At 38.4% G+C, this 22,840-nt stretch overlaps 1 protein-coding gene across 6 annotated transcripts in view; it reads right to left on the reverse strand.

The window, feature by feature from the left end:
* The window catches only part of Dock9 (dedicator of cytokinesis 9), a 259,553-nt gene that overhangs the window by 190,636 nt on the left and 46,077 nt on the right, over positions 1-22,840 (reverse strand). For 2 of the 6 annotated variants that reach the window (XM_042682623.1, XM_042682622.1), the window contains exon 1: positions 6,276-6,548. The exons of the other annotated variants lie outside the window; for them this stretch is intronic. In XM_042682623.1, coding sequence (XP_042538557.1) covers positions 6,276-6,437 — 162 coding nt within the window. In that variant the 5' untranslated portion in view covers positions 6,438-6,548. Of the gene's footprint in view, positions 1-6,275; positions 6,549-22,840 lie in introns of those variants that run through there. 6 annotated transcript variants of the gene reach the window in all.

A 22,840-nucleotide genomic window follows, 5' to 3' on the forward strand; every position in this document is an offset into this window, starting at 1 on the left:
CCTCTTTTTATAATGTCCTAGTCTTAGTGTAGGGCCTCACTCTTATGGTCTTATTTAACTCTCAAAGATTCTACCCACAAATATAATCACCCTGGAGATTAGAGGAAGATATTTAGAGATTTGGGAGGAGGACATAACGAATTTGAGAGAAGGACATCATTCAGTCCCTAGCAACATGTTATATACATTTTTTTATGAACATGTCTATACACGGTAAAATTCTCAAAGATTTTCCTGAGAATGTTTAAATCAGTGGTTATCTCTGTGTGGCAGACATGACTGCCTAGTTATCAGAAATAAATGCTTATTGTTTATTTGTAATTTACCATAAATATGAAAGTTAAGAATCCAACTGGAACATAAGGTGGTGAATTTTAACAAAATGTTGGGGAAAGGTCTTGTCTTTGCTAGCATCAAATCATGTAAGCCACATTCACAAAAAGCAGCAACAGAACAGGCAGCTTCTGTTCTAATGCAGGAAATGGATCTAAGAACTAGAGCATACTGTTCCTTGAAAATATCGGCCTAATTTATTGTTGTGATTGCAACAGACAACAAAGTCTCCTGGGCATCATTAAGGACATTAAAAATAAAATGGAAAACATAACCTACCCAAAGTTATGATTCTACAGCTAGAGCTGAACCCAAGGAGATCTCCAGCCCTGGTGTTTGATACAGAAAGCAGCCAAGCAGGATCTTGCCTTCCTTACACTTCAAGATCGATGGGACAGGAAGGCAAGAAGACATGAAAGAATACCTAAAATAATCAAAATCCTGCCTTTACTACCCCCAGCTGCCTGAAGCTCAGAGGCATTATGCTGTTTTTCACTTAACTGTCACTGTCTCTATCCAAATGCTCCCTCCTAGAAACACTGAGACATATGCAAGCAAGACTGGGTCTCTTGTTAACCAGAAAACAAATGGCCTTCAACTCTGTTCTCTCTTTTTTTTTTTTAAATCAGTCATAAGGCTTGAACTCTGGGTCTGGGTGCTGTCCCTCAGCTCTTCAACTCAAGGCTAGCACTCTACCACCTGAGCTACAGTACCACTTCCAGTTTTCTGGTGGTTTATTGACAATAAGAGTGTCAAGGACTTTCTTGCTTGGGCTTGCTTTGAACCACGATCCTCAGATCTCTACCTCTTGAGTAGTTAGGTCTGTTCTCATTTTATAAGTGTATATATTCAGTAAGAAGCTGTTAAGCGAGTGCATGATAAATCAAAGGATTTTCATAGCCAATACATTTTCTTAAGTAGTAGAGCCCATTTAGCTCGGGGAGACTAAAACAGATAAAATGCTATTTGCTAAGTACATAATCAAGACAGCAAATTTTTAATGGCAAACTATGCCTTTGAAGTGTAAAGTAGTAAGATCCCCCCAAAAAAGATTATTAATTTGCAATAGGTAAAATTAGAGTTACATTATCCTACATCATAAAAGAAATTGAAAACCAGTCAGTTTATCTCCATTGTGACTTCAAATAGTTTACCTTCAAAATTGTTCTTTAGTAAGCAGTTGATAGAGTCATAGCTATTATCAAGGTTGTAACTGAGCAACTTCCCCTTCAATTATAATCAGTAAAACTAGAATATGTCACAGATTGATCCAAAAGGTCTTCAATGACATTCCTAGTTAGGTGTAAAATAGGTCAAATTCTTGTCTATCAAGCTAGGTCTATCACCAACTCTCCCTGACAAGGGAAAATGGAGTAATTTATAATGTCTTGTTTCAGCTCAAGCTTGCCACTCTCATGAAGGGTCCAGGAATAAGCTGTGCCCTCCTATACTCAAAACCTCTGTATCCAGCACATCAGCCTCCTCAAAGCCTGGGTTGTGAGCATCTCCACCATTTCTTTATGCCCCACACAAAGAAACAATCAAGAGTATTTCCTCAATGAGCTGAACATCTAAATTACTTAGAAAAGAAAAAAAAAATGCCTCCAGAAAAAAAAAAATCTCAGAATATAATCTATCCCAACTCAGTCTTCAATTGTGTTAGAATTTCTAGCCAAAATTTAAATGTAATATATTTGAGATTCAATCATTCTACACTTGCAGATAAATTCATTTCCCAGGGTACCACCCACCACAGAGCTGATTCATCTGTTTAAATATAAATGGCACCTTCCTTCCAGAAAGAGACTGAATAGCCTCTGGCCTTACAAAGCTAATGTCTACACTCCATACCAAAAATAAATAAATAAAAAGCTTTTTCTTCATTAGATAGTTCTCTATTTACTTATCAATGTATACCTCATCTTATTATAAAAGGATTTAATGTGATTTGCATACATAGATCACAGGATAAAAGGTATTTTAATTGACGATGAGAAAAAAGCAGCTTGTGACAAAATGATAATACAGGAATATGAGCAGCAAAGTTTAAGGGCAATAAAATAAGGCTACTAATTACTTGCAAGACTGAGGTACGAAGAGCACTTGAGTCTAGGAGTTTAAGACTTGGTAACACAGCAATACCCTATCTCAAAAAAACGAAAATGTGTTTGAAAAAGCTTATATACCAGTTAGAATTTAGAATTAAATCTGTTTGAAGCTAAGCTATCTAACAGTTAACTGTAGACATGGTAGGTTCAATTATAAGAGCCATTTTATATATACATATGAACATAGGCATGCATGCAAACACAAATATGTATGAACTAGAACACACAATTACACATAATATGTAAAATTATAAATATAAATAAATTCCTAAGAAAAATATAACCATTCAAAATATGAAGAGGAGTTTCTTTCAGGGTTCTGCAGAGGGGGAAAAAACTGAAGAAGGAAAAAAAGGAAATAATGGTACTGATGTAAAAACACAATTAGTACTTACATTCTTGTCAGAGTTCTAAGAGCTATAAATGTATTCATTAACTTAATATCCCTATGAAGTAAATACAGCTACAATCTGCATTTAATAATTATGGACACTGAGGAATGAAGTGGTTAAGCAAATTGTCCAAAGTGGTACAGCTAGGAAGTGGTGGATTTGGGCTTCAAACATCAAAGACTGGCTCCATCATTCACAATCTTAACCACTATGCTACACAGCCTCTTGCTATTCTGCAAGTAAAAGAGCCATGTCCTCACCCTTACCACGACAATCACTTTCATAGGATGTGTCTAACGTGTACTGAAGCACAGTTCAAGAGAAAAACCAAATACTTGATTTAAAGGAAGAAATTCTACGGAAACAAAAATGAGGCAGTCCAGGCATGCAACTCTGTGACCATATTATCCAGGTATCAGGGATGCGAAGAGTTTCCAAAGACCTCAAGGCTATATCCTTCAGGCTATATCTTTGAGAAATAGCATTTCCTTCCATCAAGATTGGGAGCACTCTGAGTGGCTAAGGTGAAGTTAAATCCTCTGAGAGCAGGTAAAGTAAGAACTTAACTACAACCTACAATGACCATCTAGACTGCAGTAAAACAGATACTCTCCAAAGTCCTGACAAGGACGTACCTCTTTCTGAAGATTAGATCAGACTACCTTTACACAAAGGTGAACCAAGGGAGTGACAATGGGGTTTAGGTGGTTCATAACAATTTGAGAACAAACAATAGATTGCCATGGAATAGACCTCAAAAGAACTGATCTGAATAACAACCAAAAATTGTATATGCGAATGTCAATCCTCTCCATACAGCCATGGGACATTCAGCCTTGAACCACTTGTTAGAAAATATAATCCTAGGAGCTGAATGGTTGAGACTAGGAGAGTTTGTATGCATATGTGTGTGCATGTGTATGTTGGTATGGTATTGGCACAAGTTTTGAACTCAGGTCCTCAGCTTGCTTGCTCACAGCCAGTTCTCTACTATTTGAATTATGCCTCCAGTCTGGTATTTTGCTAGTTAACTACAGATGGAATCTCAAAGACTTTTCTTCCCAGGCTGGTTTCAAACTTGTGATCCTCCAGGTCTCAGCCTTCTGAGCAGCTAGGATTATACACACGTGAGCTACCAGGACCCAGCTTAAAGAGACTTAAGATAAGTCTTAAGATAGACTTAAGATTGTTTGGGAGAAACTACTAGGAAAAAGAAACAAACCCACTTTAGCTTTAGCGTGATTGTAGCCTATCTTCTTACAGCATATCCCAGTGATATAAGCACTTTATCCGAATTCATTAGTTAAGAACTTAGTTTTAGACAGGTACTATTTTACCTATTAGAGACAGAGCTGTGAACAATTTTCACAAAACTCTCAGTTATTATGAATCTCTTCCTTGTACTGTACATGTACTACAAATACTACTAATTACTATTACTCTGGACCAGGAGTATGTCAGGCAGAGACCAGAGAACAGAGAAAGGGCTTGCTGGGCATATTGCAGGGTTACATGGGTCATTTGAGGGAGCCTCACTGAAGAGGGAGATTGGAGCAAAAGACCAGGAGGAGCCTAGTCAAGATCCCTCAGTTGACTGAGTCTGAAGAATGAGGGAACAGTAACTGGGTTTGGTGTTCTACACTATAATACCAGTAGGAGGCTGTGAGTTTGAAGCCAGCTTTGGCTTCACAGCTTTATAGCAAGACCTGTCTCAAATTCCATTACCACCAAATAAAAAGAATATCAAGACAGCCTCTGTAATGAAGAGGATTTAAAAAAAGGGGGAGGGGGGGAATAAACAGGTGAAGAGAAAGAAGCTTGGCTTCCCGGACAATGCCAGATAACAATATGGAGGCCACTGGAAGGATTCTGCATTTGACTCAAAGCTACCAAATGGTCCTGAACAGTGAGTGGTATGACAGTGACTTTCCTTTCCAAAGGCTGCCTTTGCTTGCTGCATGGAGACGAGGCCATAGGAGCAAGGACAGGAACAGGAAGAGTGGTTAAAACTTTTCTTCCAGCAGCAACTTGACATATGTACCCAGAGCCTGTTGGTGTGGGTAAGCAAGGGTGATGAGCATCTGCAGCCACTGTGATGCACAGGAGGGGGTCCAGAGCTCTGACAAAGCCCGTGTGGCAGGTTACTATTTTTATGTGCAATAAGAGGAAAAGAAAAGCAGGTGGAGTCCCTCACATTCTGCTTAACCAAAGAGAAGTCAGTCTGGCCCACAGGAGCACAAGCCTGTAGCATGTGGAAAGCATCGCCATCAATGGCCCAAATAAGTCCTAGGCTGGTCACTATGGGTACACTAATGGGACAGCCATCATGAGCTAGCTCTGCATTCTGATATCCATTACTCTCCAGAGCACAATGCAAAAATATATCAGTTTAAAATATTTAACAGTTAATATAGCACCACTTAAATTCCATACCAAATATAACACTGACTTCCAAAATGTATCTGATGCTTTCCTTCCAATCTTTCTAAGTATTCTGAGTGCTCATATCACACAAGCCTCTCCACAAAATGCAGCCACTTCCTAGGCTCCCACAGTCTGCAACAACCAGATCTGGTCCCAAAGTACATAAGGCATGCCACCATCCCTTCATCAGGCTCAGATGGCAGCTTCACAATTGGGAGAGACTTCTGCCTTTCTGCACAGCTCGCCCTACCAAGTAGCTGCCAGGAAGACTCATACTCAGAAACTCCCACATAGATTTATCCCCACTCATTTGGACAAAAATTGTGGTAAGAACAGAAGGAAAAATGACAAAGCATCTTGACAGAGGAGTGTATCAATATGTACCATTGGTTCTTACAAGGCTGGTATGTATGAGAAGGTCGTCAGGAGGCACACCCATCTGTGAGTGGCTTGGCACATCTTAAGATTACAGAAATGTCACATCAAATTCAGCTTCTTTTCACTCTCATGACCCTTCACCCAAAAGCATTATAGCTGCTTTAAAAAAAAAAAGTGCAGTTTTCTTTCAAGTTCCCTTTAAATTTCTCCCTCTGAATCAGAGGACTGACCATAAACCATTAGTAAGAAAAACCTAGCCAAGTTAAAGGTCTAAATAATTCACTATCATGGGGAAAAGGTTCAAATATATGATAACCTGAAGCCACACTTTGCCAAGTGTTATTTCTGGGACTATTATGAGCATATAAGCTTATATAGCTACCTTAGAAAAACACTACTCTGTCATGAAATACATAACTCTAGCTCTTCTCTCTATTTAGCTTTGGTTAATACATGGCATTTTCACACATACAACGAGGCACCTCAAAATTTAAATATAAGGCCATTAATTACTCACATATACACAGAGACTGCACATTTATAATCATATTGAAATAAATAAATATATTTGCTTTACAAATTAAAAGTCATTTATTCTACACCATTAAAACTACTTGTTAATAAGCAAGACAGCATTTACCAGACAGGAGGAGATCAATAGTTCTGAATCTTCTTTTGTCCAATTGTATGCTGTATATTCAAGGGCATTATTCTCTCCTTGCTGTTTGCACATATAAGCACAGTTTCTCTCAAAAACGGTGCGGATGCCTTTGAACAGAATCACACTAGTAGTGCAACCCATCCCCAAGGTGTGGATATTCAGATTTCTAACAATCACTACTCCATTTCCACATCATCTTCCTTGGCTTTTCAGACACAGGCTCCCAGTGTACCATCCTCATGACAAGCAGTTACCGGCATCAAGCAGAAGGGAAGCTCCAAGCTGTCACACTAGGATCCGCTCCTGCCCAACCGCCTGACTAAAAAAAAAAAAAAAAAAAAAAAAAAAAAATCCAGGCTTCCAGTGTAAAACAGGAGGATTGGGTGGTGCAAAAACAAGATGACACACCTCAGAAGCACCAAGACCTTGAAAGTATCATTCTTTCCAAGCAGACTGCTTCACTGTTAATACAAAAAACAAATATGTACAAGATTTACATGGAGTTCTCGGAAACTGCCAGCTTCTGTGATCTGCTTGGGATTGTTCTGAATCACAGAACCTGCCCAAAATGAAAAAGACAGTGCCAGACAGCCACACTGCTGCAGATGCTGCTGGGAGGCACAAAGAATGTTCGCCTGCTGCAAGAAATCACTCTCCCAGAATGCTTAGCCTAGCATCTACATTAGCAAACATCTCTTTCCTTGACCTAAATATGCTATTTGTTTAATCCTGCATCAACAAGAAACAGAGATGCAAAAGAAAAAAGTCCAAAAAAAATGAATAAAAATGCTAAGATGATTGCTGCTATGGAAACACATATAAGCGCACTTCAAACAACCTTTTACATGTATGGATAACAGCCTGCTGACAGCCAAACACAAGGAAGAGAGCATTGCTGTGTGGGTCCTCATTTCCTAACACCTTCACTCTTTGCTATAGAGGTTTTCCCCATCTCTGGTACTCAAAGATACAAACCAGAATATGAATAGAGGGTTACCCCATCTGGCTGGACATGTGTCTCTGAAGCAGAACTACAGTATGCAAAGTCAAATACATGTTAAAGTCTCAAAATCACAATGGTTATTATTTTTAGAACATATCTAATTCAGGTACCCCCCACTGCAGACTAGAGTGACACTATCATGCAAATCTTTCAGAATTGTTAAAAAAGGAAATTTGTTACTGTCATAATACTAGGTTGACTTGTGCTGTCAATTGAAAGACAATTCTGGGCACTAATGCCTGGAATCCTACTCAGTAGGCTAAGATCCAGAGGATCAAGGTTCTAAGGCAACCTGGGCAGAAAAGTCTGTAAGACACCAACTCCCAAAAATAACCAGCAAAAGCTAGGCCAGAGGAATGGTTCACATGATACCTTATCATGTGATATATTATCAGCCAAGTAAGCAAGACAAACCCTGAGTTTAAGCCATAGTACCAGGAAAAAAAAGGGGGGAAAAGCTAACCATATAAAAACAACATACAAACACAGAGAACACTTTCCTGATCACAACATGCATCTAAAAAAACGTTATCATTCTTTGAACAGCTACTCTGACATTATTCTGGTTCCTTACCTCATAAGGCAACAGTAAATGTTGCTTCTCCCATCCATAGATTTCCCAGTTAAAATAAATTAGAATGTTTGAGTACCTGGAGAATCACATGCAATTATAGTAAAAACAGCCCAGTGTAAAAGCCCATCCAATCATAATCCAAAAAAAATGTCTGCTTCCAGTGACTAATTTAACTACTTGGACCCATCTAAAAGTAAATATCTAGGCTATTCTCTGTTAATAAAATCACTACATTGCATATGTTAAATTTTTCAAACGTATTTTATTTTTCAAACATATTCAATAAAACTTAAACAAACTTTACAATTTAGGGGGGACGGGGAGGAAGGGAATATAGTTGTGGAGATGGGAGGAAGGGATGGGAGGGCAAAAACAAAGGAGGAGGAAACAATGCTTGATAAGAAATGTACTCATTACCTTGCTCATGTGATTGTAACCCCTCTGTACAGTATTTTCACAATAAAAAACTTAGTTAAAAAATTAAAAACATGGGGCTGGGAAGGTGGCTCAGTGGTAGAGCGCTTGCCTTGCATGCCTGAGGCCCTGGGTTCGATTCCCCAGCACCACATAAGCAAAAAGAAAAAAGCCGGAAGTGGTGCTATGGCTCAAGTGGCAGAGCGCTTGCCTTGAGCTGAAGAGCTGAGGGACAGCGCCCAGGCCCAGAGTTCAGGCCCCACGACCAGACCCAAAAAAAAAAAAAATTAAAAACATAAAAATAAATAAAAAACTTAAACAAATGGGAACCACTTTATATCATTTAGAGGAAAAAGAAATGTTTCTTCCAAGTATATTAATGAACATTTTAGCCATTTATGTCAATTTTAATTATTTTCCAAGCAACAAATTTAGTGAGCAAGAAAAATAACAGAACATATTTAGAGCAAAGGACTCAACAAGGCCAAAAAAAAGGGTTTCATGCATACAGAAGCATGACATAGCAAATAATCCAAGATGTTATACATTGATTTGGTTTCACTAATTTTTCTTCATCACAATGATCCTGGATTGATATTACCACAAATTTCATCAAAGCATGTCAAGATGGAAGGTTACCTGGCAACTGGTACAGTCATATAAATATGTAACTTTAATTTGGAGATCATATTAGTGCAGTTAAATGTTGTCTCTAATCCACACAGCTCCCAAGATTAGATATCTGCTTTTAATTCTCTTTTGAAATCCAGGCTATCTTTTCCTCTCCTGCTAACACTGCAACCTGGCTCTCCCATCATCGCTTCATCCTCAAATGTTCCAAATCAATCACCTTTTAATATGACAAACTTTCATGGCACATCCATAAGATACAGGTCTTAAAAAGGAACAAAATACAGATCCGTGGTTCAACATGAAAAACATTTTTCTAAGTGAAAGAAGCCAATCACAAAGAAATCACATATAGTATGATTCCACATTTGGGCAAGATGACAGCAAAATCCAGGTGGCTCCTTCTTTTGGTACCAAATGGAAATTCTAACCATTCATAGGAACTTTTACCATTAATACCAAGGCACACTTTTTTTTTTCTTGCCCTCTTCAAGCTATTCTTAAGCTGACTTGGAACTACCTAGCTCTCCCCAAAAGCCCACTGAGGTATGTGGTGTAAACATTAAAATTTTTTTCAATGGGTAGGGTTTAGGATACCCATCTTGTTTCTGCAGTCACACTGGAAGTGCATTATATCTTAATAAAGTTGTTATTAAAGTCAGGAAGAAGAATGCTCCTCTGCTCACTTCATAAATTGTTTGGTTCAAATCAGATAACAAAAGAAACTACAAACCAGAAATTGCTATAAATACAGCAAGCACCTATTGTTTTATATTACACAAGGCATTTTTTTTGTGTAACTTAAAACAATCACCTTGCTGGATGAATTTAACAATTCCTGGATGTTGCTTTGGCCTCACTTCTTCATAATTTACTAACCATGTGACATGGAGGTGTCTGGGGCTGCCTTGAGTGTACATTTATGATCCAGATAAATCACCAGAAAGGCTGGATAAATGTTTAGATTAAGCTCTCCAAAAGGAATGAAAGTATGGGTTAAGAAAACCATCTTTTTTGTTACTAGGAATGTTAAATGGCACAGCCCCTATGGAAAAGTGCAGAAACTCTTCAAAAAATTAAAGATAGAATTACCATGTGATATAGCAATTCAATTTTCAGATATATTTACAAAACAAAGCAAGCAAGTACTTGAGATGTATATGCACCCATGTTTAATGCAGCCCTATTTACAACAAAGATGGAAACAGCCTCTGTTCCACAAGGGGTGTACGAATAAGCAAACTGCAGTATATACATATAATGAAATATTATACCTTAAAACTGAAATTCTAACAAATGTTGTAGCATGGATGAACCTTGAAGGTGTTTTGTAAATAATAATAATAAGCCAGACACAAGAAGAGAAATATTGCTTAAGTCTACTTCTATGAGATACCTACATAGTTAAGTTCATAGAGACAGGAAGTAGAAAGATAGTGGCCATGGGCCTGGATGAAAGGAAATGGACAGTTATTTAGTAAACAGAGGTTCAGTTTGGGAAAGTGAAAGAGTTTCAAGGATGGATATGCAACAAGATGAACTTAATGTCACTGAACTGTACAGCTAAAAGTGTTGACAATGCTAACTTTTATATGTACCTTATACGACAAAGGAAGGGAAAAAAGAGAGGAAGAGAAGGAGTAGAAAGTGGAAAGTAAGGAAAAAATTTACTGGGCACTGCTTTCCCAACATTCTGGAAACAGGTAAGATGGAAGATAGAAGAAGAGAAAACTCAGAAGAGCAACTCTTTTCATCCCTCCTTTATTCCTTTAGCTTCCCAGAAGGACAGACAGGCTGGTGTAAGAACTTCAGAATGTTTACTTTCTATGTCCTCATCTACTTGGTGCTGACTTCTTAGAAATAAGCCCTTTGAACTACATTCCATCACTGAAAGAAGATAGCTGGGATTTAAATTTCAGATTCACAGACCACTTCCTGCCTCCCTGAACACTTGTGGAGCAGAGCTGCCAGGTGGAAATAAACTGAGGATACAAAGGATCATGGTGAGTGCAGAAGGAACAATGGTATGAAAATTTCTTTATCAAGGGCCAATTAAGGCTACTGTGCTTAAAATTTATAGAACACTTAAAGAAACTTTTTGTCATCTATCCTAATCCATTCAATGAAATTTATTTTTACAAATATTTCCCAAAAAACTTTCAAATCTGCTTTAACCACAAAGCTCTCAAGATCCAAGTTAAAAAAAAAATTGGAGAGGAAACTAGAGAAGAGATGGAAATAGACTAATAGGGATATGAAATTTTATTCAAGACCAGTCTAGTCATATGATTATTTCAGGAGATTTAAATTCTAAATGTAAATTTTAATGTGAAATGTAAAGATAAATATATAGATGATGGGGGTATCTTTGTGTACTAGTATATCACATAGAAACTAATTCCAGCTACATGTCCTATACTGAGCACAGAGTTTAGACACTTGGTCTCACTTACTTAGTCTTCTAAACTAGAAAGGCAAAGTTTTATAGGTGATTCCGTTCATGGTGGCCATACTTTATGCTGTTCCTGCAGAAACATGTGCTCATGTTCAGCCCACTGAAGGACTGTAGCCAACACTGACATCAAGTGGAGCAGGACCAAGAAATCAGCCTTGGTTAAACCACCAAGAGTCAAGAATAAGGAAACCACAAGTTCAAATGTCTTTTTAGGTCAGTAACTTTAAAAGTACCATCATCACATTAAGAGTTAAAGTTATGATAAAATTAAAGTTATAATACCAGTTTAAAAGAATATCTACACAACGTATTACACAGCTACTTGCTAATCCAGTCTCTCTTCTAGTTGACTGGAAGGAAAAGAAGATGCAAGAGAGGAAACTGGACAGAGCCTGCTAAACCATTTTCACTAATGAATCATAAGCTGCATATAAAACCCACTGCATGTACCGATTAAAGGGCATCTCTCAACACTTGTGTAAGTCTCTATAATCACTGGTCCAATAGAAGAAAGGAATGGCCCAATGAATTTAATAGAAGACATTCTGAAAGACAGAATTCTGTCCTGCATGAATGAAGATGGCTGGGAATTAGTCATCTTCTCAAAATCTTAGGAAGGATTTAGTGAGAATGGCCCCTCTCACTATAACCCTAATAACCTACTCAAAGAATGTAGTTTCTACTCCTGCTGGTATAGTGATCCTGATTTTAAAGGAAGAATGTTCCCATTAAAAGGAGCTAACAATGTTTTCAGTCAAGTAAAAGCTAAGATAAAGCCAGGTGCTGGTGGCTCATGACTATAATCTTAGCTATTCAGGAGGCTAAGATCTGAGGATCATGATTCAAAGCCAGCCTGGGCAGGAAAGTCCATGAGACTCTTATCTCCAATTAATCACAGAAAAAGCCAGAAGTGGTATTGTTGCTCAAATCCTAGAGCACTAGCTTGGACAAAAGGACCCTAGGGAAAACACCCAGGCAGAGGTCAAGCCCCAGGACCAGGAAAAAAAAAACTAGGATGGTCACTTAGTCACTTGGAGCTCCTTAAGTAAATAAAGCAGGAGGCACACTTTACCACTTGAGTCACAGCTCCACTTCTAGATCTTTAGTGGTTAAATGGAGATAATAGTCTCACAGACTTTGCTGCTTGAGCTAGCTTTATACCATGATCCTCTGACCTCAGCCTCCTAAGTGGCTACAATTATAGGTGTGAGCCACTGGAGCCCTGCTCATTTAGTTTTTGTAACATGCATAATATTGAAGCAGAACTGAAAGTAAATTTAAAGACTAACAACTCCCAGGCAGAGTCAGATACAATGACTAATGAGATTTTTTCCATGTAAGAGAAAAGATATTTACATTCTGTTGAGATGAAGCAAACCAGTTTTTGTTTTGTGGAAAATCAAATGTGTTTAGAAGGGTGGCTCTGGATTCTGAGAATTCAAAAAGGAGAGCTGGGCCAGTTATGAGCTGGGCCAGCCCCACCTATCTAAATTCAACTTTGTGATGCTTGACCAGCTGGATCCTGTTAGGCTCTGGCACCAGAAGACCCAAAGAGACTTTAGGTCTTAATACTTCTGCTAGTTTTCAGTGCCCAGGTCCATCCCAGGAACAATTCTTCACCCTGGTGACCATAGTTTCCTCCTAAAAAGTAGCTCAATCAGTTTGTGTGTTTTTAGCACTCACAAAATCAGCCTCATTACACCTCCTTACAAACACCACCAGCAGCTGCACATTACCTCTCCTGTAAGCTTTGAAGCTTTAATAATATAGCCTTAACCCTATGTACTCTTAGCCCTCCATTCACAGCTGCTTCCTGGAGCCATGACTTCTATGATGTCTAAATGCTTTTTATCTTTATTCATAATAACATTTCTTTGCATTTAATTACGTCAAAATAAATGAAGTGACTTGTGTTTCATGGATTAACCCCGACTGCTGTAGCACATTATGTTATAAACAAAGTTTTAAAGGACTAGGAGAGCCAAAGAAAATACGACAAATGACCAAGAAGAACATGGAATGTACTCAGTACCATTAGTAATTAGAAAAATACACATTTAAACTATAATGATGTCCCACTAACACTTATTAAGATGGATTAAAAAAAAAAGATTGGCCATACTGAGTGGCAAAGATGAACAACAGCTGGAAATCCTCAGAATGTGAAACAGTCACTATATGGCTTAGCAATTCCACACTTAGGTATCTACCCAAGAAAATGAAAAAGTACATACCCACAACAGACTTTTACAAATTAATAGCAGTACTATTTATTATAACTAAAGATCCCAAAGATGATAGCCAAAGAACTCGAGCACAAGTAGAAAATGGAAAACAAATGTGTTTTATGGAGGCAAAAGAACAGAATACTCTTGTCAGTTAAAAAAAAATGTAATAATGCAATAATGTAATAATGATGCATGCTACAGCATAGGCAATCTCAAAAGGGAGCTATATGCATAGGCCACATTCAGAATGTTTCCATTTATATGTAATTTTCAGAAAAGCAAATAGGGAAAGTAAGATTAGTGGTTGGCTAGAGCTGAAGTACAAATTGAAAGAAACTGCTAATAGGCAGGAGATTTCTTTTTAGAGTAGCAGAAATTAGATCATGGTGATCACTGCACAAGTCTGAAAATCTACTTAAACTCACCAAATTATACATTTAAATTTTAGAGTAAGTTTTAGGATTTATAAATTACATTTCAATAGAGTTATGAAATAAAAGATTCCAGTCCATGTCATAGACAAATGAAATAAATCCTACTAGAAAACCACAATACAGTGATAGGTAAAATGGAAAACATGTCTGCACACACATATAATTGTAATAAACACAGTACATTTCAGCAAAGGGGAAAGTGTTTCAAATGTTTACAAGTAAGTTTGATGTGAAGCATTAAAGAAATAGCCAGGTTAAGTGAACAGTCACATTATTCACTTTAAAACAGAACAGATTGGATGTCCGAACATTCAGTTCTAGTTGACATCATTGAAGAGAAAGAAGATTTTGAAGTTAAGAAAAATCTCTCATATGGACACTTGGGATCTTTAGGAATGTCTCTTTAGCAGCTTCCAGGGAAGACATATTGATGATGCCTCATTACAAAACAGCCAAGCCTGACTAAACCACTGGCATTAAATACATCATGGATATCACTGAAAACAAACTTGAGAGTGCCATTACAATATAAAGGTAAGAAATCTCTGAAAATGAAATCACTTCCTCCATGAGACTAATTAGTCAAAAACAGACAAATAACTTTTAAAAAGCTGCCAATTCAAATTTTGAACTCCTTTGTTATTTGAACTTGATGATAAAAAAAAGTGCATGTGGGCTGGGAAGGTGGCTCAGAGGTAGAATGCTTGCCTTGCATGCTTGAGGCCCTGGGTTCGATTCCCCAGCACCACATAAGCAAAAAGAAAAAAAAAATCCGGATGTGGCGCTATGGCTCAAGTGGTAGAGCGCTAGCCTTGAGCTGAAGAGCTGAGGGACAGCGCCCAGGCCCAGAGTTCAGGCCCCATGACCGGACCCAAAAAAAAAAAATAATAAAGTGCATGCTTGCTACAATGTTAACAGGAAAAGAACTAAGTTTAATCAAGTGTTAAATACATTCATATTTTGAAAAGACTCTTCCAAAAAATCCATATAAAATACTTCCAAAAGAAACAATAAAAGCATGGATTGTGTAAAAAAAAAAATCTGTTTTCCACACCTGATTGTATTTATTTATTTTTCATTTGCTAGTCATGGTGCTTGAAGTCAAGGCTTATACAATGTCCCTTGTTAGTGACTAGGATTACAGTCATAAGCCACCAGCATCCAGCTTTATTTTTATATATATATATATATATATATATATATATATATATACTTTTTTTTTTTTTTGGTTGGTTGTGGGGCTTTAAATCTGGGCCTGGGCGCTGTCCCTCAGCTCTTCAGCTCAAGTCTAGTGCTCCACCACTTTGAGCCACAGCACCACTTCCTGTTTTCTGAGTGCTTTACTGGAGATAAGAGTCTCAAGATTTTCCTACCCAGGCTGGCTTTGAAGGGTGATCCTCAGATCTCAGCCTCCTGAGTACCTACAACTTGACTATATTTTATCCTATCACTTTTTAAAATTAATTTCTGGAACTTTCATGATATAAAATTATTTTCCACAATAAAATCTCAATTAGAAACTACTTACCTAATGAAAATGTGAATTTAACAGCTATCACTTCGTTTGTTATCCAGTAGTTAATTACACCACAAGACATACGTCACCTGAATATAGATGACATAAGCGAGGCTTAGAGAAGAAAACTAACTTGACCAAAGTTATTGAGCTGACATATAGGATATGAGATTGGGTCTGGGCCTTCAAATGCTCGACTTTCTGAATGTCATAAAAAATCATTAACAATAATGATTACAACATGAGAAAAAAAGTGAAATATATGAAATAGTTTATTTTTTATGAAATAGTTTATACATGTACAATTCTGAAAGAAAACATGAACTTACAGTCTTATATTAGTTTCCTCAAATTAATTAGGCCCTCCAAAAAAAAAAAACTACAATTATGGGAACGACGAAGGTAATTTAGAGCTTAAAAGCATGACTCAAATGGTAGAGAGCTTGCCTAGCAATTATAAGGCCCTGAGTTCAAACTCAGTATAGCAAACAAAAAGAAAAGATAAAAAGGAGAGAGAGCGAAAAAAAGAGAGAAAAGACATAAGTAGGTCTGGCTATTTGCAAGAACAAAAGGCAAGCTAGAGTTAGGTCTTACAAGCTACAATTAAGTCTTTTACACCAACTGAAAGGGAAGGAATAATCCAGAGTCAAACAAGCATCAATGAAAATGTTCAGTAAGTTATCAAGTGCCACTTTTATCATCCCAGGCTCTTGATCAAAACTTCTGAAGTAGTAGAGGTGATTAACACTTAGCCAGCATAAAGCTTCTGCTTTCAGAGTGTGCTTCATGCCCTATTCAGAACCTAAGTCTCTCCTTCCATGGAAATCAAGGAATTACTTCTCCTGCTCCCCATGAGAACTGCAGTATTAAAAAAGAGACTAGTGCTGGGTGCCAGCAGCTCACGCCTGTAATCCTAGCTACTCAGGAGGCTGAGATCTGAGGATCACGGTTCAAAGCCAGCCTGGGAAGGAATGTCCATGAGACTCTTATCTCCAATTAACCACCAGAAAACTGGAAGTGGCGTTATAGCTCAAGTGGTAGCGTGTTAGCCTTGAGCTGAAGAGCTGAGGGACAGTACCCAGGCCCAGAGTTCAAGCCCCATGACTGACAAAAAAAAAAAAAAAACATAATTTTTTTTTTAAAAAGAGGCTAGTGTCACTACCACCTGTGGAGGATACTATATAGTACATTTCTGCTGGGAGGGCAAGACTGGATTCCTCGAGCTCTCACAAATGAATCTGAGGCCACTTCTTGGAAGACATAGCTCTTAATTTCATAATGATCAGAGCCTAGTTAAATCTATTATGAATCAAAGAAGTATCTTAATGATTCAGTATTTCCAGGGGAATACTAATGATACATTTCCTTCTTTTAAACCAGCAGTCACCAATGTGGGTCACTTGGTGGAAGGCACCAGGAAATCAAGGTTTACCTTTGTGCTAAGTGGCTTTAGTCCAGGAAATGCCAATCAAATTGTATATTGTTAAAACTTATTCTAAAATCCAAGTAATATTTATACATATATACACAAATACATATATCCATATATATCCATATACATACACACACATATATATGCGTGTGTATGAAAAAGCACAATGAAACCCTTTGTATTGTAATATACTGATAATGATAAAAATAAAATCTACTCAAATATATGAACCTTTGAAGCCCCTCTATTTGGGAAAGATAAGATTAGGCCTTATCTTTTTAGGCTGAAAAAGTAAGCACTATAAATGTATTGTTTTATATGCTATAAATTAAATGAGCTTGGTATTTGTGTTAGGTTTTTAAAAAGAGGTAGCCGAGTAAGAACAGCACCAGCACGCACGTGGTATTCAGGTAAGGGGTAGGTTTATTCAGTAGACCTTCTGGGACCAGGCAAGGTTGGCACTCCACGTGGCTGAGAAAGGCCTGGCAATGAGAGAGAGCTGGGAAAGAGAGGAAAGAGCTAGAAAAGAGCAGAGAGAGGGGTAAGAACAGTAGCACTCACGTGGTATTCAGGTATTCAGAAGACCTGCTGGGACCAGGCAAGGTTGGCACTCCACTTGGCTGGGAAAGAGAGAGGAAAGAGCTAGAGCAGAGAGAGAGCAGAGAGAGCTAGAAAAGAAGAGCAAGAGCAAGAGAGCTAGAAAAGAAGAGCAAGAGCAAGAAACGAACAGAGAGAGAAAGAGAGAGGAAAGAGCTAGAAAAGAAGAGCAAGAGCAAGAGAGCTAGAAAAGAAGAGCAAGAGCTAGAAACGAACAGAGAGAGAAAAAGAGCTAGAAGAGCAAGAGAGCGTCTGGGCCTGGGCTAGGCCTTATGTACGGTATGGGCGGGGAAAGGTGTGGCCACATCAAATTCAGATGTGACCTCAGCGGATGCAGATGTGACCTCTTCCAGGTGTCCCAGTTGCCTAGGTAACGCAGGTAATGGGTGGAGACTTTGCTGCGAGGAGGGTGGAGTCTGCTAGCCATCCAGGAGCGGACCTTACATTCCAGCCTTTTAATAAACATGAAATAGGGCGCGGATTCTCTCTGGCTACTTCCTGCTGACAAGGGGTGTCGACAATAGGGGTAAAAGGCTGGAATTTGGTCCCCTCCCAGAGAAGGCAGTGAGCAGCAGCTGTCCCTTGGTGGCGTGAGTCCTTAGGTGAAGTATGGAGAAGTCTCATGAGCATTGAGGGGCTGGAAAAAAATACTAGAGAGCAAATAAATGGCAAGAGGAAGGACTTGAGCTGAAAATGTTGTTAGAAATGTCCCTACCTACTTCTGGCATCAGGCAACTAGGTGGAGAAGTCAGGTGACAAAGGCAAGAATCTAAATTCCTGTCCAGTTAATAGGTACACAGGTATGGACACTAGATGGGCAGGTTTCTTACTTCTACTGACCTCCCGGCTCAGGTTAATTTTGAAAGGGCAGGCACAAAGTAGCTGATGTGACATTATCTCCTCTTACTCTTCTCCATGTTCCCTTGTTCCCCAGACTGGCTGAGTCTAGAAGAGCAAAGAGAGCGTCTGGGCCTGGGCTAGGCCTTATGTACGGTATGGGCGGGGAAAGGTGTGGCCACATCAAATTCAGATGTGACCTCAGCGGATGCAGATGTGACCTCTTCCAGGTGTCCCAGTTGCCTAGGTAATGCAGGTAATAGGTGGAGACTTTGCTGCGAGGAGGGTGGAGTCTGCTAGCCATCCAGGAGCGGACCTTACAATTTGGTGTTTTTTCTGAAAATACCAAATCTGTACAGTTTAAAAGGAATTCCAAAAAATCTGTCTCTGAATATTACAAGTCTTTTGTACTTGGCAGCCAGCAAGAATGTCAACCTATGTAAGTTTTTAATTCTACAGATGTCTATTTAGTGAATAATTAGTAGAGATTAGGAGTGGTAAAATTACATATTCCACAGATAGTTCAAAGTGACCTAAAAATGAAAGCTGTAATTTAATTTCATTAAACATTTACGGCTGATTCTAACAGTCTAGTCTAAGCTCTCACTGGTTTTTAAGAACAAAATGTGTCAACTGTTAAAGAGTTCCTTGTTAGGAAAGCTAAACATTTGAAGATGTAGGATGTTTTAATGTGTCTGAGTAAAAGTAACAGATTTAAGTATATACAACCACCTTCCTATTACTGAGTGAAATAAGTGGAAAAACACTTTGTCATTTTCTATTCCTTAGAGATCATTTCACTCAAGCCCAGTACCAGAGAAGGCAAAGACAAACATTACATGTCTTTACATATGGACTACTCCAGATAGGAGAGCCAAGACTAATTCCCAAATATTCTCTAATAGTCAGTGCTGTCCTAAATTAGAATAGGCAATCTGGGAGTTATCTATGTACCTGTTAAACAGTAGATGACACAGTATTGTAATGCAACTGAACTAATGCTACCAAGGTCCCTCTGTTCCTGCAATGTAGTGGGTACTGGCTACGAGTCAAATTTTCATTAGGTGAAATAAGAGCTAAGGAATCTTTAGTCACCCATATGACTTGAAGGGATGGTAGAAAAGGCCCACTATATCTAATTTGTATAGAAAATATCTTACACATTGCTCCATACAATACTACAAGCCGGGAGCCAATGACTCAAGTACCTGTAGTCCGAGCTACTCAGGAGGCTGAGATCTGAGTGTCCTAGTTCAAACCCAGCCCAGGCAGAAAAGTCTGTAAGACTCTAATCTCCAATTAACCGCCAGAAAACCAGAAGTGGCACTATGGCTCAAAGTGGTAGAGTTCTAGCCATGAGCAAAAAGAGCTTAGGGACAGCGCCTAGGCCCTGAGTTCAAGCCCCACAACCAGAGGGAGGGAAAAACACCTTACAAGTGAAGACAGCAAGGCAAAGGGCACAAAGATGATTAATAACGACATGACCTAAGTCAGAGTACTGTCCTCCACATCTAGTCTCATTTCCACAAACTTCCAGATTACAATTGTTTCTACTTTATCATACTTCTTCATCAAGCTTCAAGAACCTCCTACATTCCTTGCACCTTTAAGTGCTAGCTAAGTAAAAGTTTCATATTCATAGATGGGGGCGGGGGGGGGGGGGGGATGAAAATGCCTAGCCATCGTCAAGGGTCTGCAATTTAACTCTAATGTAAAGACCAAGTTTTTTTCTTCCAACCTCTAATCCTGAGATATACGCAAACCAGGTGCTCCACCTAGTGGATTAACAGAAGATTCCCAGGATGAGGGAAATATGTATGTATATCTTCAACGCCATTCAGTTCACACACTCTGAAGTATTCATTTCTCATCCCATATCTCATAGCTAAAATAGCAGCACTAAAAGGAAAGGATTATAGCTCTGAATCCCATACCTCATATCCTATGGCCAAAATAATGACTGACAAATAGACAAAGAGAGAGACAAAGAAAGAATGAAGAATATAAGCTTCCAGCAGTTAAGGATAAATTTATTTGAAGTAGTTAAATAAAACCATATTCCAGGTTTGCTTCCTTTCCCATTTCCTCCGTTTCTCCTAATATAATAAAAAAGCAGCCATTTCATAGGTAACAAAATAAAAGCTCTCCAATGCCACATCCCTAGCAGGTGTAACATCTGACTTTGAAGGACTATGAAATCCCATAGCTCCTTAATATGACACCATTCCAATATTTATCTTCAACTCAGGAGTGGGTCTCCCTCTCAAAGAGAAGAGCACAAGCTAGGAAACACTGAGGCTGAGAAGTCAGCAAATATTCTTGGTTCTGCTGGTTTCTGATTGTCATAATCTTGAGTAGGTCCTTAAACATGTGACTTGACCCCTCATTTGGAGAGCCTAAACAGTGATTTATTCCTCACAAGGTGTTGTGAGATGGAAGAGGGGTGATAGGTGCTGTGCACCTAGTAGACCTTCTAGATATGTGGATGGCTAAAGGCAGATAAATGGATCTAATTAGGCTCATGGTTCCAATTTATTTATGCCTTTACTCCACATTTCCATTTTTAAAAGGGGTTAAGATTGGTGGGTGCCAGTAATTCACACCTAGACTCAGATATAAGATCATAGTTTAAAGCCATCTCGAGTGGGAAATTCCAAGAAAATCTTATCTCCATTCACAAGGTAGAGTGCTAGTCTTGAGCCAAAAAAAAAATATCTCAGGGCAGCACCCTGATTTCAATCCCTAGGACTAGCACAAAAAAATAAATGTCATGGGGGGAGGGGGGGGTGAGGATGGGAAGGGGAAACAAAGGAGGAGGCTACAATGCTTGATAAGAAATGTACTCATTGTCTTGCCCATGTAATTGTAACCCCTCTATACAGTGTTTTCACAATAAAAAAAAAAATAAAGGTCGTAAAAATGGCATGTAAAGGTGTTAGACAACATGGAAGAGCATAATAAGGATTCATGCAGTTTGACCAGAACATAAGCAAGAAAAGTAGATAGATGCCGAGTTGCAGTAAAACCACAGGTGGATTTTTGAAAGCCCTGTCAATGTAGGTTTTGCCAGCAATCAATGTAGAGTGCCTACACTATCCATTATACCAATCTGTCATATTCCATGCTGCTCTAAAACTTTTATTCAGCCCATCTCCTAAAGAATGGATGCAATATTCTTAACAAGATCTGTGGTCTTACCTTCTGCTTGAGCTTCCAATTTGTTATGTTACCTTTCACATACTGATCGCCCAAGACCTATGTTGTAATTTTTGAAGAAAAATCAAATTCAGTAACACCATTCATGTTTTGTCAAGGCTCAAAATTGAGTGAGCAAATATACGTAGTAGATTCCTTAATTATTAACTATAATACCACAAAAGTAAGTGCTGAATGCATCCCTTACTCAACATCTATCCTCCCACTCCAATTCAGTGATAGAAGGATAGAAGGTTAGTGGACTAATGTCTGGCCACACAGGCTAACATTCTCAGCCTCTCCTGCACTAAGGTATGAACCTTCCACAAAGGTTCTGGCTAATGGGATGAGAGAAAGAAGTATGTGATGACTCATTCCTTCTACTGCTGGATTTTACCAAGCAAATTTAAACACACTTACATACAAAATTTGTCCACAAACATTCATGGCAACTTCTTTTGTAATAACCAAAAACCGAAAACATGATTGTTAAATTGTGGTGTAAATAAGACTCCAAAACGGAATGAACTACTGATATATAAATGGAGAGATTTCAAAATCATGCCAACAAAAACATAAAGTTTGTAGTGTATAATTGCATTTTTATAAAATTAATTTATACTAACAGAAAGGAGATCTGTGATAACCCAGGGATGAGAAAGGAGGAGGAGAAGTAGATTACAGAAGAGTACATGGGGGTCATGGGTTTGATTTTATCTTGAATGTAGTAATAGTTTCACACATGTGTGTCAAAATAAATTGATAGTGTCTTTTATATATGTACAGCTGAATGTATGTCAATTATCCTCAAGCTATTGAGGGAAAGAGGTATTTGTGGGAGCATTTTCACATTATAGACTTTCAGATGCACACTCACAATTCTTGCATCTGTTCAGAATCTAAACCTATCAAAATATCCTTCCTTACAGTGAACTAGCAATAAATATCAAGCTGAAAAGTTGGCTTTGGACCATTTTCAACTCAAAATGAAACTGACTTCTGAAAAACAAATGAAGGAAGAATCTACATTTCCCGTACTGTCTCATGAAAAAGGAGAGTATTTCAGTTTTTCCACATGCCAGTTTGGGCATGTGCCATAAGAAAGCACATTTACAGACAGCTCGTGCTTGGTTCAATCCCCAACACCATCACCAAAAAAAAAAAGGAGATATGGAAATAAAAGGATAAGTACTCCATGGAAATCAGTGAACTAGAACCAAGAGTTTTTC

Source organism: Dipodomys spectabilis, unplaced genomic scaffold (assembly GCF_019054845.1).
Source record: "Dipodomys spectabilis isolate Male_0828 unplaced genomic scaffold, ASM1905484v1 ptg000075l, whole genome shotgun sequence".
Classification (NCBI taxonomy): domain Eukaryota; kingdom Metazoa; phylum Chordata; class Mammalia; order Rodentia; family Heteromyidae; genus Dipodomys; species Dipodomys spectabilis.